This window comes from Podarcis cretensis (assembly GCF_951804945.1).
Source record: "Podarcis cretensis genome assembly, chromosome: 8".
Taxonomy (NCBI): Eukaryota; Metazoa; Chordata; class Lepidosauria; order Squamata; family Lacertidae; genus Podarcis; species Podarcis cretensis.
Genome location: NC_137177.1, coordinates 100,285 through 115,762, shown reverse-complemented (window position 1 = coordinate 115,762; position 15,478 = coordinate 100,285). Strand labels below are relative to the sequence as shown.

At 56.7% G+C, this 15,478-nt stretch overlaps 1 protein-coding gene across 2 annotated transcripts in view; it reads left to right on the top strand.

The window, feature by feature from the left end:
• PRX (periaxin) overlaps positions 1–14,943 on the top strand; it is a 32,088-nt gene extending 17,145 nt beyond the window's left edge. The window contains exons 1-6 of one of the 2 annotated variants that reach the window (XM_079989218.1): positions 1,823–2,084; positions 2,927–2,982; positions 4,153–4,245; positions 5,231–5,537; positions 6,541–6,734; positions 7,914–14,943. In XM_079989218.1, coding sequence (XP_079845344.1) covers positions 1,838–2,084; positions 2,927–2,982; positions 4,153–4,245; positions 5,231–5,537; positions 6,541–6,734; positions 7,914–12,932 — 5,916 coding nt within the window. In that variant the 5' untranslated portion in view covers positions 1,823–1,837 and the 3' untranslated portion in view covers positions 12,933–14,943. Of the gene's footprint in view, positions 1–1,822; positions 2,085–2,926; positions 2,983–4,152; positions 4,246–5,230; positions 5,538–6,540; positions 6,735–7,913 lie in introns of those variants that run through there. The other variant, XM_079989219.1, reaches the window with a different exon arrangement.
• The last annotated feature ends 535 nt before the right edge of the window (positions 14,944–15,478 follow it).

Below are 15,478 nucleotides of genomic sequence, written 5' to 3'. Positions count from 1 at the left end.
GCTCTGGAGTTTCCCCTGTGGAAATCCACTCTTTACTGCTGAATCAGAGCAAACGTCAGTTTGTGGGAAACCCAAATTGGTTGGGTTTGCACTTCAGCTTTTTTTTATATATATAATAATATTTATTAAAGTTTCCAAAAAAAAGTTACAAGAATAAGAACAGAAAAAGTAAAAAACAAAACAAAAAATACAAAGTACAAAAAAGTAAAAACAATTAAAAACAAGTCAACCTTTCAATGCCTTAACTTTCATTTGCTTGTTTCCCTGACCTCCTCACACCTCCCTTCTTGTATTCTAGTTCAATTAGTTATTTCAGCAAATCCTTTCCATTTTTACTTTTATCTTACTAATTTATCTTACTATATTATAACTTTACATTCTCATCTGTTAATAATCCATCTTTAAATACTCCTTATAACATTACTACTAAAACCACATATCTTCATTCCAACATCCTTCTAACATTCCTTAATTTTACAATATTTCTGTAAATAGTCTTTAAATTTCTTCCAATCTTCTTCTACCGACTCTTCTCCCTGGTCTCGGATTCTGCCAATCATTTCCGCCAGCTCCATGAACTCCATCACCTTCATCTGCCATTCTTCCCGGGTGGGTAAATCTTGTGTCTTCCAATACTTTGCGATGAGTATTCTTGCTGCTGTTGTGGCATACGTGAAAAAAGTTCTATCCTTCTTTAACACTAATTGGCCCACCATGCCCAGGAGAAAGGCCTCTGGTTTCTTCAGGAAGGTATACTTAAATACCTTTTTCATTTCATTATAGATCATCTTCCAGAAAGCCTTGATCCTTGGGCACGTCCACCAAAGGTGAAAGAATGTACCTTCAGTTTCTTTACATTTCCAACATTTATTATTGGGCAAATGATATATTTTTGCGAGCTTGACTGGTGTCATGTACCACCTGTATATCATTTTCGTAATATTCTCTCTTAAGGCATTACATGCCGTAAACTTCATACCTGTGGTCCATAACTGTTCCTAGTCCGCCAGCATAATGTTGTGTCCCACATCTTGTGCCCATTTTATCATAGCAGATTTCACCATTTCGTCCTGAGTATTCCATTTCAACAGCAAGTTATACATTCTCGACAGAGTCTTAGTTTTGGGATCTAACAGTTCAGTTTCCAATTTTGATTTTTCCACCTGGAAGCCAATTTTCTTGTCCAATTTGTATGCCTCCATTATTTGATAATAGTGAAGCCAGTCTCGCACTTTGTCTTTTAGTTTTTCAAAGCTCTGCAATTTCAATTTATCTCCCTCTTGTTCCAAAATTTCCCAATATTTCGGCCATTTGGCCTCCATATTGAGCTTTTTCAGAGCCTTCGCTTCCATCGGTGACAACCACCTTGGGGTTTTATTTTCAAGTAAGTCCTTATATCTTGTCCAAACATTAAACAATGCTTTCCTGACAATATGATTTTTAAACGCTTTATGTGCTTTGACCTTATCATACCACAAATATGCATGCCACCCAGCACTTCAGCTTTAAAGAGCATTCAGAGAGGGAGATTTGAAGTGGCAACCTGTGTCTGGACAGCACAGGGCAAAAGGCCAGTGTGGAGAAGCTCAGAGTTTGCTTTCGGCCCTGGGGCTCCTGCTGCCTTGGGTTTCTCCACGGAGATGCCAGCCAGTGCTCCAGAGGGCAGTTGCTGAGGAGGGGGAGGTGTTTGGGAACAGCTCCAGGAATGCTAGCGATGCCCGTGAGGGGTTGGCCAAGACGCTGCGTCCCTTTGTCCTCTGGCCTGGGAATGTGCGGCATCGCGTCTTGACCTTTTGGGGAACAGTGTGGCGTGGGTCCTCGGAGTCTGGGCGTGGGAATGAAATGCCACCCCTCCGTGGCAGCCTGGGATTTCACCAAGGGAGGGAGCAAGTGCCGGCTGGAGTCTTCTTGGGCAGGGAAAGGAGGGCAGCAGGAAGGAACAGTGGGAGAGGAGGAGGGGGCCGTCTGTGGAAGCCTAGGGGGCCATGCCTCCCTCTCCAGAGGTGGCTTTTTCCTCTCCATCCCAGAGGCTGACGCCTGTGGGGTTGGTAGGCAGAAGAACCTCAGAAGAGCCTGGCTGCTGGGTCAGCATCCTGTTCTCACTGTGGTCAAATACCCCTAGGGACCCAGGGCTCTAGACAGACTGCCTCTGGACCTGGAGGTTCCATAAAAACTGCTTGGTGGTCCTGGATCCTCTGCTGTTGCTTGAGGCTCAGGTGGCCTCAGTGACCCAGAGTGCCTTCCATCGGCTTTGGCTGGTGGCCCAGCTGTGCCCCCATCTGGACAGGGAGAGCCTAGCTACTGCTGTCTATGCTTTGGTAACCTCCAGGTTGGATTACTGCAATGCCTTCTACGTAGAGCGGTTTCTGAACTTCAGCTGGCACAGAACTTGCCAGCTAGGCTGCTCACTGGGACAAGACGGCTTGAGCATATGACACAGATCTTGGTCCAACTGCTCTGGCTACTGATTAATTTCCCGGCCCAATTCAGAGTGCTGGTTTGGACCTATGAAGCCTTAAATGGCTCAGGACCGCAATACCTCAAGGAATGCCTTTCCATATGAACCTACCCAGACCCTGAGATCATTTTCTGAGGCCCTCCTTCATGTGCCTCCTCCTCGAGAGGTCTGGAGGGTGGCAACACTTAGAACGGGGCCTTCTCTGCAGTGGCTCCCCATCTGTGGAGTCCTCTCCCCAGGGAGGTTCTCTTGGCGCCTTCATTGTACACCTTTAGGCACCAAGCCTTTGGCTGATTATCCAATACCCTTTTAAACGTGTTGTGGGAATGGGGTTATTGGTTTGTGTTTGTTTTATTATGTATTTTGTGTTATCATTTTGTATTTTTATGTTGTGAATATCCTGTGATCTTCAGTATACAAATATAATAAATAATAACAAATAAAATAATAACATTTCCCCCTCCACAGCTGCACAGGGCCAGGTTCCAGAGAGCCACGTGTTCAGGACAAGGCAGCAAGCAGCTGTAAGTACCTGGGCACCTTCTCCTCCTCCATCTCCACTATGGTAGCCCCCACCCTCAAGCTGTGCCCCCCCTGTCTGAATTCTGGGTCAGCCCCACCAGAAACCCTCTTCAAGGAAGCCTGGGAATTGCACTCCTGCAGGTGGGCCTCCTCTCTCCAATGACGCTTCCAGTGCAGCTCTTTGGACTGCAGACACAACCCTGTGCCCATTTTCCAGATAGGTGGCAGGTGAATCAATGGCCCTGCCCCCAAGTCTATCTACCTGCCTGCAGTACCTGGCTGCCTGGCTGCCGGTCTACTGCATTTATATCCCACTTTGTTCTCCAAGGAGCTCAAGGCAACAGACGTAGTTCTCCCCCTCATTTAATCCTCACAACAACCCTGTGATGTAGGATAGGCTAAGAGGCAATGACCGGCCCAAGGCCACCCAGTGAGCTGCATGGCCCAATGGGGATTTGAACCCTGGTCCCCCAGGTCCCAGTCCGACACTCCAGCCACTGCCCCATCACTGGGTTAGGACTTGAACTCGGTCCTCCCAGGCCCAGGGTTCTCCCACTGGTTCTCTGGGCCTGGCGATCATCTCTGGACATTTTGCAGGTCAGCACCCTCCCTGGTGGGCTCTTGCTGTTTTCCCACTCCTCCTGCTGGCAGATCTATAGGTGGGAGTGGGTGTCTTACAAAGCCGTTTGTGTGTGTTTAAGTTGTGATTCCTGCATTGCAGGGGGTTGGGCTAGATGACTCTTGGGGGTCCCTTCCAACTCAACAGTTCTGTGGTTCTAAGTGTAACTCAGGTGTGTTTATTTCGAGAAGTGGCTGTGTTGCTCTGTCGCAGTAAAAGCAGCAGATCTGCTTATAATCATAGAACTGCAGTTTGCAGGGCACCCCAAGGGTCATCGAGCCCAACCCCCTGCAATGCAGAATCCCACCAGACCTCTGCTTAAAAACCCAACGAAGAAGAGTCCACTACCTTCCGAGGGAGCCTGTTCCCTAGTTGCGCCTGTGTCCCTTCAGCACCTCCCCAGCCCAGACCGATTGTGCCCCTGTTACCACTGGCGTTGTCTACTACAGAGGCCAGCCCCCCCGGCTGCACCCCATTCCCAGCTGGGCCTTTGGGGTCCCTGAGAGCTGGCAGAGCCACCTCCCCCACCTCCTGCTTCTCTCCTGCCTTCCAGACAACCGGCTCCAAAGGGAATGAGCAGCTGCAGCCCCCCGCAGGCAGCCCCCCACACCTGCCCCCCGAGGAAGCTGGTGACGCAGACCGAGCAGTAAGTCGGGAAGAGGGGGCGGGGGGGGGGGACAGACAAGAAGACACGTTCTGAGGGTGGAGGAGGCAGGTAGGGCTGTGCCCCCCCCAAGGAGGAGAGGGCAGGTCACACATCTGAAGATGTGGGGTGGAAGGCAGTTTGGGTGACGCCGGGTCCCTGAGCCTGTTGCCCCTCCAAAGTGTGGCCTCTGCCGCCTCTTACATCTCCATGCAGTGCCTAGTTAAACTATGGAACTCCCTTCCACAGGTGGAGGCAGTGGTGGCCACCAACCTTGATGGCAGATTGTGCCTATTCCTGGAGGAGAAGGCTATCGAGGCCCCCTAGTCACGAGGGCTATGCCATGCCCTCCACAGTGGGAGGCAGCAATGCTTCTGAATGCCCATGTTTCGAACCTGCAGGAGGAGAGAGTGGCTCTTGCGCTCGGATCCTGCTTGTGATCTTCCCACTGGGGCATCTGGTTGCCCGCTGGGAGAACAGGATGCTGGTCTAGATGGGCCCCAGTTGGCCTGATCCAGCAGCCAGGCTCTTTGTATATTCTTCTGGAACCTCCCGCTCCAGAGGCAGTCTATCTGGATTCTTAGGTGAAAAGAGCAGGCTGGACTGGATGGATTCTTGGCCTGATCCAGTAGCTCGTCTTATGCTCTTAGGTTATCTGAGATCACCATTAGGCAGGGGAGAGAGGGGGAAGCTGGCTCTGGACTGGCCAGCAGGGGAGGGGAGTTTAGGAGCCTTGGCTCCCTGGCTCCCACCAAAGCCTCCGCCAACGTTTAAGTCAGATGGCGAAAGGAGAATTGCTGGGTGGTGTTGGGGTGTGAGTGGATGGTTCTTCCAAAGAGGCTGGGAGGAATAAACTCCCACTAGCAAAATAGCTCCATCGTCTTCCCAAAAGAAGCAGGAGCCCCTGGGAGGAAGCTGTGGCAGTTCAGCGAACTGGTCCCCCCCTGGTCTGGTGTGCTGTGTGGACACCCTCTCATTTCCCCCCCAGGCCCAGAAAGAGAAGCTGCATGCGGAGCTGAAGAGAGTCCTGCAGAGGAAAGGCGAGAGCCAGCGCAGCTCCGAAGAGGCCGAGGAAGAGGAGAGGGGGGAGCCCCTGGCCCCAGCCAAGATGGAGGCGCAGCTGAGCTCCATGGAGAAAACCATTGAGACCTCTGAGCTGCTGGAGATCATCGTGGAGACGGAGGCAGAAGCCGGGGTCAGCGGGATGAGCGTGGCCGGAGGGGGAAAGAGCGGCCTCTTTGTCAAGGACGTCCTGAAGGACTCGCCTGCTGCTCGGGCGCTGAGCCTCCGCGAAGGTGAGCCTCCCTGTTGGTGGAGGGAAAGAGCAGCCGCCTGGTGCAAAGCCAGAGTCTGGCTCCCTCCTAGCTCACTGTTGCCTGCACAGGCTGGAAGCAGCGGCCGTTTGGGGCTTCTGCTCCCAAACCTCCCTGGAGATTGAGTCTCTGTTGCATTGATGTCCCACCTTTTTCCTCCAAGGAGCTCAAGGGGGCCTGCATGGTTCTTCCCTCTTCACTTAATGCTCACAACAGCCCTGCAAGGTAGGTTAGGCCCTCCAGGTCTCAGCCAGCAAACGTCATGGCTGAGTGGGGAGACTGGAACCCTGATCTCTCCTGAATCCTGGTCCTCATCTAATGCCCACAGCAACAACTCTGTCTGCGAGGGAGTCTCAACACTGGTCATTCCTAGGTCCCAGTCCAATGCTCTAACCACTGCACCACACTGCCAGTGAAGGGAGGGAGGGTGGGGGGGCTGAAGAACAGAGATGATTCTCTGCTCTGGCGAGGGCGCCTGCACCACCTTAAGCAACATAATAATAATTTTATCATTTATACCCCTTCCATCTGACTGGGTTGCCACAGCCCCTCCCTTGCCCTCTATGAGATGGGGGCAGCTTCTACAGAGAGTTTCTCTCCTTGCGCACAGCTGCTAGGAGACCTGACGGAGGGAGAGGCAAGGAGGCAGCTGGTGCCTCTGTGCCCTGCTGGTGGACTACCCCTTCAGGACCTTGGCAGCGCTGGACGGGGCTCAGCCTTGGTACGGGTTAAGGGTGCAGCTGCTGAACAGGGACGGGAATGGTCTCTGCATGTGAGCAGGGGCACTCTTGCCAGTTGTGTCAATAATTCCAGAGCCAAAGTTTGTCTTCCTGTAAAGTTGCCCCGGACAGCGTCTCTGGAGTTTCAGGCCTTGGCCCTGTTTTCTGGCCTGCCCCCTTCCTGCAGAATGAAGGGCAGCGGGAGGGGTAACATTGCAGGGCTGTGGCTCAGCTTCGACATCTTCCCCTGTCCACCCGCCTTGTAGGCGACCAGCTCCTGAGTGCCAGAGTCTATTTTGACAACATCAAGTATGAAGACGCCTTGCAGATCCTCAAGTGTGCTGAGCCGTACAAGATCTCCTTTTGCCTGAAACGGACCGTACCCAGCACTGACGTCTCCCGCAAGCCTGGAGCCACCACCTTTGAAGTGAGGGGCCCCAAAGCCAAGATGGCCAAACTGGTAGGTGGTCCTAGTATTGCTCTGTGGCGCTGGCCCAGGGACAGGGTGCACCCCGCTCTGTCTCCAGGGGTGAGAGGGTGCCTGGGGTGGCACCCAGAGTTTGACATAGATATTCTATGAACTGGTACTGAGAGGCATCACTGCCTCCAAACGGGGAAGCTGCACTTGGCCATCCTGGCTAGTAGCCATTGCTAGTCCTCTCCTCCACCGTGACTTTGTCTAATCCATAGGAGGCAAATTAAAAAATTACTTTCAAAGAGGAATGGGCCAATTCATGGAGGAGGAGGAGGAGGAGGAGGAGGAGGAGGAGAGGGCTGTCCGTGGCTCACAGCCACAATGGCTCTGCCCTGTTTTTGAATCCCAGTTGCCGAAAGCCACAGGAGTTGCTCTTGTGGTCAGATCCTGCCTGCCACTTTTCCACAATGGGCCTCTGGTTGGCCACTGTGTGAACAGGATACTGGACTAGATCTCCTCATATGTTCTCTTTTAAAGCCATCCCAATTGGGAGTGAGTTCCACAGGGCTTCATTAACTACGTACCCCAAAATGTGGGATGGGATCCAGTTTGGGGGTGCAGGGTTTTCACTGCAGAACTTTGGCACAGGTTTGGAGGAGATCCAAAATTTGGGGGTTTGAGGTGGCACTGTGGGTTAAAGCCTCAGCGCCTAGGGCCTGCAGATCGAAAGGTCGGCGGTTCGAATCCCTGCGGCGGGGTGCGCTCCCGCTGCTCGGTCCCAGCGCCTGCCAACCTAGCAGTTCGAAAGCACCTCCGGGTGCAAGTAGATAAATAGGGACCGCTTACCAGCGGGAAGGTAAACGGCGTTTCCGTGTGCGGCTCTGGCTCGCCAGAGCAGCGATGTCACGCTGGCCACGTGACCCGGAAGTGTCTCCGGACAGCGCTGGCCCCTGGCCTCTTAAGTGAGATGGGCGCACAACCCCAGAGTCTGTCAAGACTGGCCCGTACGGGCAGGGGTACCTTTACCTTTACCTAGTTAATAATCCTGTTCCACAGTTTATGCTGCAGGGAGAAGGAACCTCTTTCCCCTGTCCTGAATCATCACTGGATGTCCATGAGAGAGCCCCTGTTTCTCCTTTCTCCATTCCACGCACCACTTTCCCACACCTTCTCTCTGGGCGCCTCTTGCTAAGACTCACGCAGCCCTTGCACTTCTTTCCCCAGAACATCCAGAGCCTGACATCGCTGAAGAAAAAGAAGAAGAAGAAGAAGGCGGTGGCTGCAAAGGCCAAGGACCTGCAGGCGGCGTCAGGGGGGGCGTCCTGGAGCGGGGACTTGGCTGGTGGCAAGCTGGACGTGGCTCCCGTCGACGTGGAGTTCTCTCTGCCCAAGTTCTCCAAGCTGCGCAAGGCCAAGAGCGCAGGAGAAGTGGCCGTTTCGGAGCCCAGCCCAGACATCTCTCCTCGCCTGTCCTCCCTGGAGACCAAGCGGCGCAGGCTAAAGTTCCCCAGGCTGAAGGTTAAGGAGGCTGCGGCAGCGAGAGCCAAGGGGGCCGGGGGCTGGCTGGAGGTGGGCCTGCCCAAGGCTGCGGTGGAGGCGAAAGCAGCAGGCGGCCTCTCCCGCTTCAGCGCCCCCTTCGGCAAGGCCAAGAGGGCAGGGGCCAAGGCAGAAGGCGAGTTCCAAGCCCCGCAGGTGGAGCTCGACCTGCCACTGCCCAAAGCTGGGCCCGGCAGAGAGTCCCCCAAAAGCAGAGTCCAGGCCCCCCAGTTTGGACTGCCCAAGGTGGAGGCCGCCTTGCCCAAAGTCAGCGGGGTGGAGCTCCCAGAAGGGGGTCTCCAGGGCGGGCTGAAGCTGCCTGTGGCCGAAGTGGCAGCCCCCAAGGTGGACGTTGACCTGTCCTTCCCTGGGCTGGAGAGAGCCGCCCCAGAGATGACCCCTAAAGGGGAAGGCTTCAAGATCAGGGCCCCCAAGTTTGGGGTCTCTGCTGAGGAGGCGGAGCTAAAAGCACCCAGCGTCAAGGTCCCGGCTATCGAAGTGGCCCTGGGCAAAATGGAAGAGCGGGAGGAGAAGCTGAAGGCGGGGGTGGCCCTGCCCTCCCTGGAGGTGGGGATCCCCTCGGTGGAGCTGGGGATGCCCCTGCCCAAGGGGAAGGCTGAAGTGGAGCTTCCGAAGGCCAGAGCAGAGGTGCCAGACGTCTCCGTCAAGGTGCCTTTGCTCAACCTGCCCAAGCTGGGCTCCAGAGCCCCCCTGGAGAAAGGGGAAGAAGGCGGCAGGCTGCCCCAGGTGGAGCTCAGCATGGGGAGGCATGAAAGCCCCAAGGCGAAAGCCAAAGGCCCCAAGATCCAGCTCCCAGGGTTCGGGATTTCCTTGACGGAACGCAAGCTAGAAAGCAAAGAGGGGGCCGTGTTCCCCGAGGTGAAGGTTCCATCTCTGGACATTGCTCTCCCCAAAGTGGGGGAGGTGCAGCTTCCCAGGCCCATGGTGGAGGTGGCAGCCCCCGCCGGGAGGCCGAAGTCAGGAGAGGTTGCTGAAGGGCCCGGGTTCAAGTTCCAGGTGCCCCAGGTGTCTCTCCCAAAGTTTGACCTCTCTGCCAAGGCAGACTCCCTGCCCCAGATGCATGCCCAGGTGCCCAGGCTGGAAGGTGAGGCCGGCGTGAAGGTCAGTGTCCCCAAGGTGGACCTCTCCTTGCCGGCAATGCGGCTGCCGGACATGCAGCTGCCCAAGGCCCCCATGCCCAGGCCAGAGTTGGATATCTCCGTGGAGAAGCCGCGGGTGGAGGTGGCTGTTCCTGCCGCTCGCCTGAGCTGTCCGTCGGCGGCCGTGCCTGCACTGGACATTGACTTGCCCAAAGTTGGGCTTGAACTGGATCTGCCAAAGGTGGAGAGAGAGCTGGCGGCCTCCGAGCAGCTGCCCCGGGGCCACGAGGTCAAGCTCAGGGTGCCCTCGCCCAAGGCCGTGACCAGAGACTTGGAGGTGGAGATCAGTGTCCCCACATGCCAGGGGGGCCTGCCAGAGGCAGAGCCAAGGGAGAGGGTCTTGGGGGGGCCTGATGTCAGCGGGATGGTGGCCAAGATCCCCAAAGTGGACCTTTCTCTGGGGAAGGCCCTGCCGGGAGAGGAAGGAGCAGCAGAGAGCAGCCTGGCTGTGAAGGGCCAGCCTTTGCTGGAAGTGGAGGGGGCCAAAGTGAAGCTACCCTCTGTCGAAATCCCGTCCGTCAAGATCCCAGATGTGACCCTGGAGGGCGGCAAAGCCCTGGAGGCTGAGGCCAGCTTCAAGGTGCCCAGATTTACGCTCCCCAAGTTCAGCATCCCTGGCCCCAAAGCCTGGAAGGCCAGCCCAGAGGCCTCAGCACCTGAGGCGGAGGGTGGCATGGAAGCCAAGCTGAAAGTGCCAAAGTTTGGGATTTCCTTTCCCAAATCGAAAGTGGATGTGGAAGGGACGGCACCCAAGGCAAGGGGAACTGCAGCCCTTGAGGCTCACGGGGGGGTGGAGCTGCCAGCAGTGGATGTCACAGTGCCGGCGGTGGACGTGGACCTTGGCCTCCCCGCATGGCCCGGTGAAGAGCCTTCCAGCACCCCCTTGCCCGAGGTTGGCACTGAGGTGCCCGACATCAAGCTGAAAGTACCCAAGTTTTCGCTGCCCAAATTCCGGGGCAAAGGCAAGGAAGGGGACCTGGCATTTGAGAGCCAGGAGGGCAAGTTGAGAGGGAGCAGGGAGGCCCTGGCAGGAGACCTGGGCACAAAGGGGCCTGAAAAGGAGGCCAAAGGCTCCATGTTCAAGATGCCCTCGTTCGGCCTCATGCGCAGGGACACAGCGGGCATGGAAGCAGAAGCCAAGAAAGCCCCTGGCAGCCCCAGGGAGAAGCCCAAGGGGGGCCCCTTTGCCAAGATGCCCAAGCTGAAGCTCTCCTCCCCCAAGGTGGAAGCAGACCCAGGGAAGCTGGCACATCTCCAGGCCCTGCCCGAGCTGGAAGTGAAGGTTCCCCAGGTGGAGCTGCCCAGGATCGGGGCCAGGGATGAGGTGGGGCTGGCCGTGGGTGCAGAGAGCCCTCCCCTCAAGGTGAAGGTGCCCTCTCTGGAGATCTCCATGCCCAGCAGCAGAGGTGAAGGGGAGAAGCCGGTGGTGGACGTCTCGGAGGCCGACCTCCGCGGATACGAGGGGGAGCTGAAGATCCCCAGAGTTGGCATTTCCACCCCCAAACTAGAGCTGGAAGTGAGTTTACCCACAGCCGGGGTGGAAGAGCCCATGCTGCCAGCAGAGGCCAAGATCAAACTGCCGCAGGTGGAGTTGCCAAGGTTTGGGAGAGCGGAGGAGGGTGGGGCAGAGGTGCAGCTGCTTGGGGGGCGCAGGCTCAGCTTCGGGGAGGAAGATGGGGAAGGGGCGGTGGACACCTCCCTCCTGGGCACCAAGATCCGCTTGCCCAGAGTGGACCTCTCCTTGCCCAAGGGCCGCCTGTCGGATACGGAGCTGCCCCTGACGGCAGAGGGGGGAGAGGTGGTCCCTGAAGGGTCAGAAGCCAAGTTCCGGATGCCTTCAGTGGGGCTGCCCAAGTTCTCTGCCCCCCGAGTGAAGGCCCCTGAGGTGGAGCTGGATGTGGGCTCGGAAGCAGGGAAGGGGACACGCGCCAAAGCTGGGGGCCCGGTCATCAGGCTGGCCAAATTTGGGGGCTCCACCTCGGACAGGGAAGCGGAAGCTGAGGCGGATTTGCCCCGAGTCCCACAGCTTGAGCTGAAGGCCCCCAAACTGAGAGGCAGCACAGAGGCGCTGAGCCCTGAGGCCAAGGAAGCTGCCCAGATCAAGATGCCCTCTGTGCCCATTGGCTTTGGCCTTGCCAAGGGGGAAGTGGAGGCCCGGGGGTTCCCCGAGGAGGGCAAGTTCAAGATCAAGCTCCCGTCCCTGGGCCTCTCCAAAGCGGGTGCAGACACCCAGCCCCTCTGCCCCCCACCTGAAGGGGCGGACTTCTCCTTCAAGATGCCCCAGATTGCCCTGCCAGATGTGGGCTTCTCGGTGGACCAGGAGGGGAAGAGTGAAGCTGCCTGGCGGGAAGCAGGGAAGCTGCCAGATCTGGATGTGGAAGTGGGAGGGTTCGAGGCTAGGCTGAAGGTGCCCCAGATCAAGGTGCCAGCTGTGGAGCTGCTGGGCCCCCAGGGGGGTGGCGCTCCCTCTCCAGGCCGGCGGGGCTCAGGCGGAGGCGAGTTGGAGGGGAAGAGAGCGGCCTTCCACGTGCCCGGCGTGGAGCTCTCGGCCCCCAGCCTCAAGGCGCATGCAGAGTACCAGGTGGAGGGGGCCCAGCTCCGCCACGGCAGCTCCCAAGAGCTGAGGGGGGCCCGAAGCGGGGAGGCCCCTGAGGCGGAGTCAGGGAAGAGGTACAAGGTGAAGATCCCGAAGTTTGGGCTGTCTCTACCCAAAGGGGGAGCAGAAGGCGGGGAAGGAGGAGCCCCTGGGCACGAGGGGGAGGCCAAGGTCAAGAGGCCCACGTTTGGGCTGGGGAGGGCCAAGGGCAGAGGGGCGGAGGGGCTCCTAGAGGGGGAGGGGGAGGAGGCAGATGGCAGCAAGGGGGTGATGGCCAAGCTGAAGCTGAAGCCCCCCACCTTTGGGCTCTCCCTCTCACCCAAGGCCAAGGGAGGTGGTGCCCAAGTCAATGGGGAGCTGGAGGACGGCTCTCCCCTGAAGATGAAGGTGCCCAAGCTGGGCTTCTCCAAGGGCGAGGGGGGTGCCCAAGTCAATGGGGAGCAGGCAGGGGCCTCTCTGCACAATGGGGCCAAGCTGGGCAAGATCCGCCTGCCGCAGGTGGAGCTCTCCTCCCCGCCCAAGATGGCAGGAGCAGACTTGGAGCTGAACCTGGAGCTGGTGCGGGCAGAGGAGGCCAAGGACGAAGCCCTGGGGGCCAGCAGGGGAGCCTTGGCGGCCCTCAAGGCGGCCAAGTTCAAGTCGCCCAAGATCTCCTTCTCGGGCTTCAGGAAGCGCACTGGGGAGGGGGCTGCTGGGGCCGTGGTCTCCTCGGCTGCCCGGGTGGAGATGTCTTCTCTGGAAGCGGCTGAGATGGGCGCCAAGGGGGAGAGGTCCCCAAAGTCCCGGTTTCCCAAGGTGGCCCTGAGCCCCAAAGCTCAAGGGGGCCTGGAGGGGGGCTCCGAGCAGGGCGAGGGGAGTTTGAGGATCAAGCTGCCCTCAGTGGGCTTCTCTGGGGAGCACGAGGGGCAAGTCTTGGAGGGCAGAGGAGAGGCAGGGGAGGCAACTGTGTGAGTGGGGCAGCTGCCTAGGGCCCTCCTGCACCCCGCCCCACTTCCTGTGTAATGCTTAGCACTAACCACAAGGGGGCGCCAGCCTTGGCAAAGAAGTGGGGGAAGCAATCAGAGGCCCCCCAGTCACTGGCGACTTCCCACCTGCTTTTGCAAGTCTACCATGAAGGCGCCACCCTCCTCACAGCTAGGGGTGGTGGTTTCTTTTTGTAAAAAACCAATGTGAATAAATCCCCCAGTGCCGCCACCTGGCCGGTCTTCCTGTCTTCAGAGGGTTCTCTCCCTGTGCCCCCACCCTGCCCCAATCAAAGTCCCAGCCAGCAGCTGCCCTCCAGGCCTTCCTCTGCCCATCTTGGGGCCTCAAGGCATGCGGGCAGAATTTGGTGGGGGGCCAGGCTGGGCTCGGAGGTCTGCTTTCCTCTCCTTACACTGGGAAGCTTGTCTACTATCTAATGGATAAAGGGTTGTTTGGAAGACTAAGCCATCTCTACCCCCCACCCTGTTTTGAAATAAAGCTAATTTAAGAATTGGGGACAAGGTGGAAGGAGAATCTAATGCATATTTGGTTGGGAGTGTCCAGCAAGGAGATTGGAGATGGTTGCCAGTCAAAGGGTAGTTTAAGACGCAGGAAAAAAAGAGTTCCTCCCCTCTTGTGAAAGAGGGGGGGGCAGCTTCATGGGAAATTTCCAGCCATGGCATTGGCAGCCAGAAGAGGAATCCTGGAAGAGGACACTCCAGGCTCATCTAGTCCAACCCCTGCAATCCAGGAACCCCGGTTCTTAGTCCCGCCAGCTCCCTTGAACTGGGCACCTCAGATGCCTGGAGCAGCGCCCCGTTGGAGAGCAGCCTTGGGTCGCCTCTGGAGCTGGCCAGACCTTTTGGCCGGCTGTTTCCATCCCCCCTGCCTTCTGCTGGCAGGCCCGGTTGGGAGTTGTAGTCCAAAGCCCATTGAGGGGGCTGGTTCTGGAGGGCCGGCTGAAGCCATTGTGCTGTGCTCCCCGGCCTGGCAAGGCCTCCTGGGCCAGCCCCCCTCCCCCGATAGCAGGCCTGTGTGTTTCTGTGACTCTTCTGAGTCTGAGATCCTCGAGTTGAAGGGACCCCAAGGGTCATCTAGGCCCGCCCCCTGCAGTGCAGGAAGTGCAGCTAAAATGTTCCCTTGTGAGGTCTGGACTAGGGGGCGTTTCAGGTGGTTTTCAAGTTGGAACTAACTTTTGGCACAAAGTGGGGGGGGGCTCTTTTCAGTGCCAGGATCCAGGGTGCTCTCTTGACCTGGAGCCCAATCCCTCTTCTTCACCCCTGTAAAATGGGGTCTTCCCCTCGTCTTCTTCTTGCAGGACCCCCTTTTCCTTCCTCTTTGCTCAGTTAGAAGAAACTCTGTCTCAAGGGACCCTGGAGACAAACTCTTCCAGAGTTTTCTCTTTCTTCTCCCACTCCTCAGCATTTCCTTCATGGGGGGGGGGGGTGTTTCGCCAGCAATCCCCAACTTTACTTGAATTTGGAAAGGGTCTGAGATAGGAACAAGGGCTAAATTGTGACTTATACCCACCCACCCACTGACCCTCTGCCTTATTTTAAACAGCCATGAATTCGTCCCAGGCCCACAAATGTAAAGTACCTCCTGAGTTCCCCCCAAGGGGGGGCACTTTCATGTGTGTCAGTGAGCAAGGGGGTGGGGGGTGCAGGGACCTCGTTCAGGTGTTTACATGCCAGGAAGGGGCAGGACGGCAGTGGCGGGGGGTGTCTTAGCTTCTCAAGCAAAGGGTGGGAAGGAATACTTTCTTATTGCTCTTGAGATGTACAAAAATCTGTTCCTAACTTTTAACAACACAGGCCTGCTGTGATGGGCTTCCTTTTTTTCCTTGCCACTAAAAAATTCCATTTAACCGCCTCTTTGCCGATTGTTATGTTTAATTACTTTTTTTAAGGTAAAGATGTTACGCTGTATCTTTGAGACACTGTACTTTCTGCTGCTTTTTTCTATTCTGGGTTTGAATAAAAATTAATCTGTGGACTAACGTTATTGCTTTTTGTGTGGTCTTTTCCTGTTGCTTGATATACAACGGACGCTTAGTTTGTCCATGGCATTTAGTAAAGGTAAAGGGACCCCTGACCATTAGGTCCAGTCGTGGACGGCTCATCTCGCTTTACTGATCGAGGGAGCCGGCATACAGCTTCCGGGTCATGTGGCCAGCATGACTAAGCCATATCTGGCGAACCAGAGCAGCGCACGGAAACGCCGTTTACCTTCCCGCCGGAGCGGTACCTATTCATCTACTTGCACTTTGAGGTGCTTTCGAACTGCTAGGTTGGCAGGAGCAGGGACCGAGCAACGGGAGCTCACCCCGTTGTGGGGATTTGAACGGCCAGCCTTCTGATCAGCAAGTCCTAGGCTCTGTGGTTTAACCCACACCCGTGTCCCTGATTCCATGGCAGTTACATCCCACTGTTTTCTCCAGGGGGCTCCAGGTGCCATATGTATGGTTCTCCCATTCCCCATTTAATCCCCACAACAGCCCTGTGTGGTGGGTGACACTGAGAGGCAGCTACTGG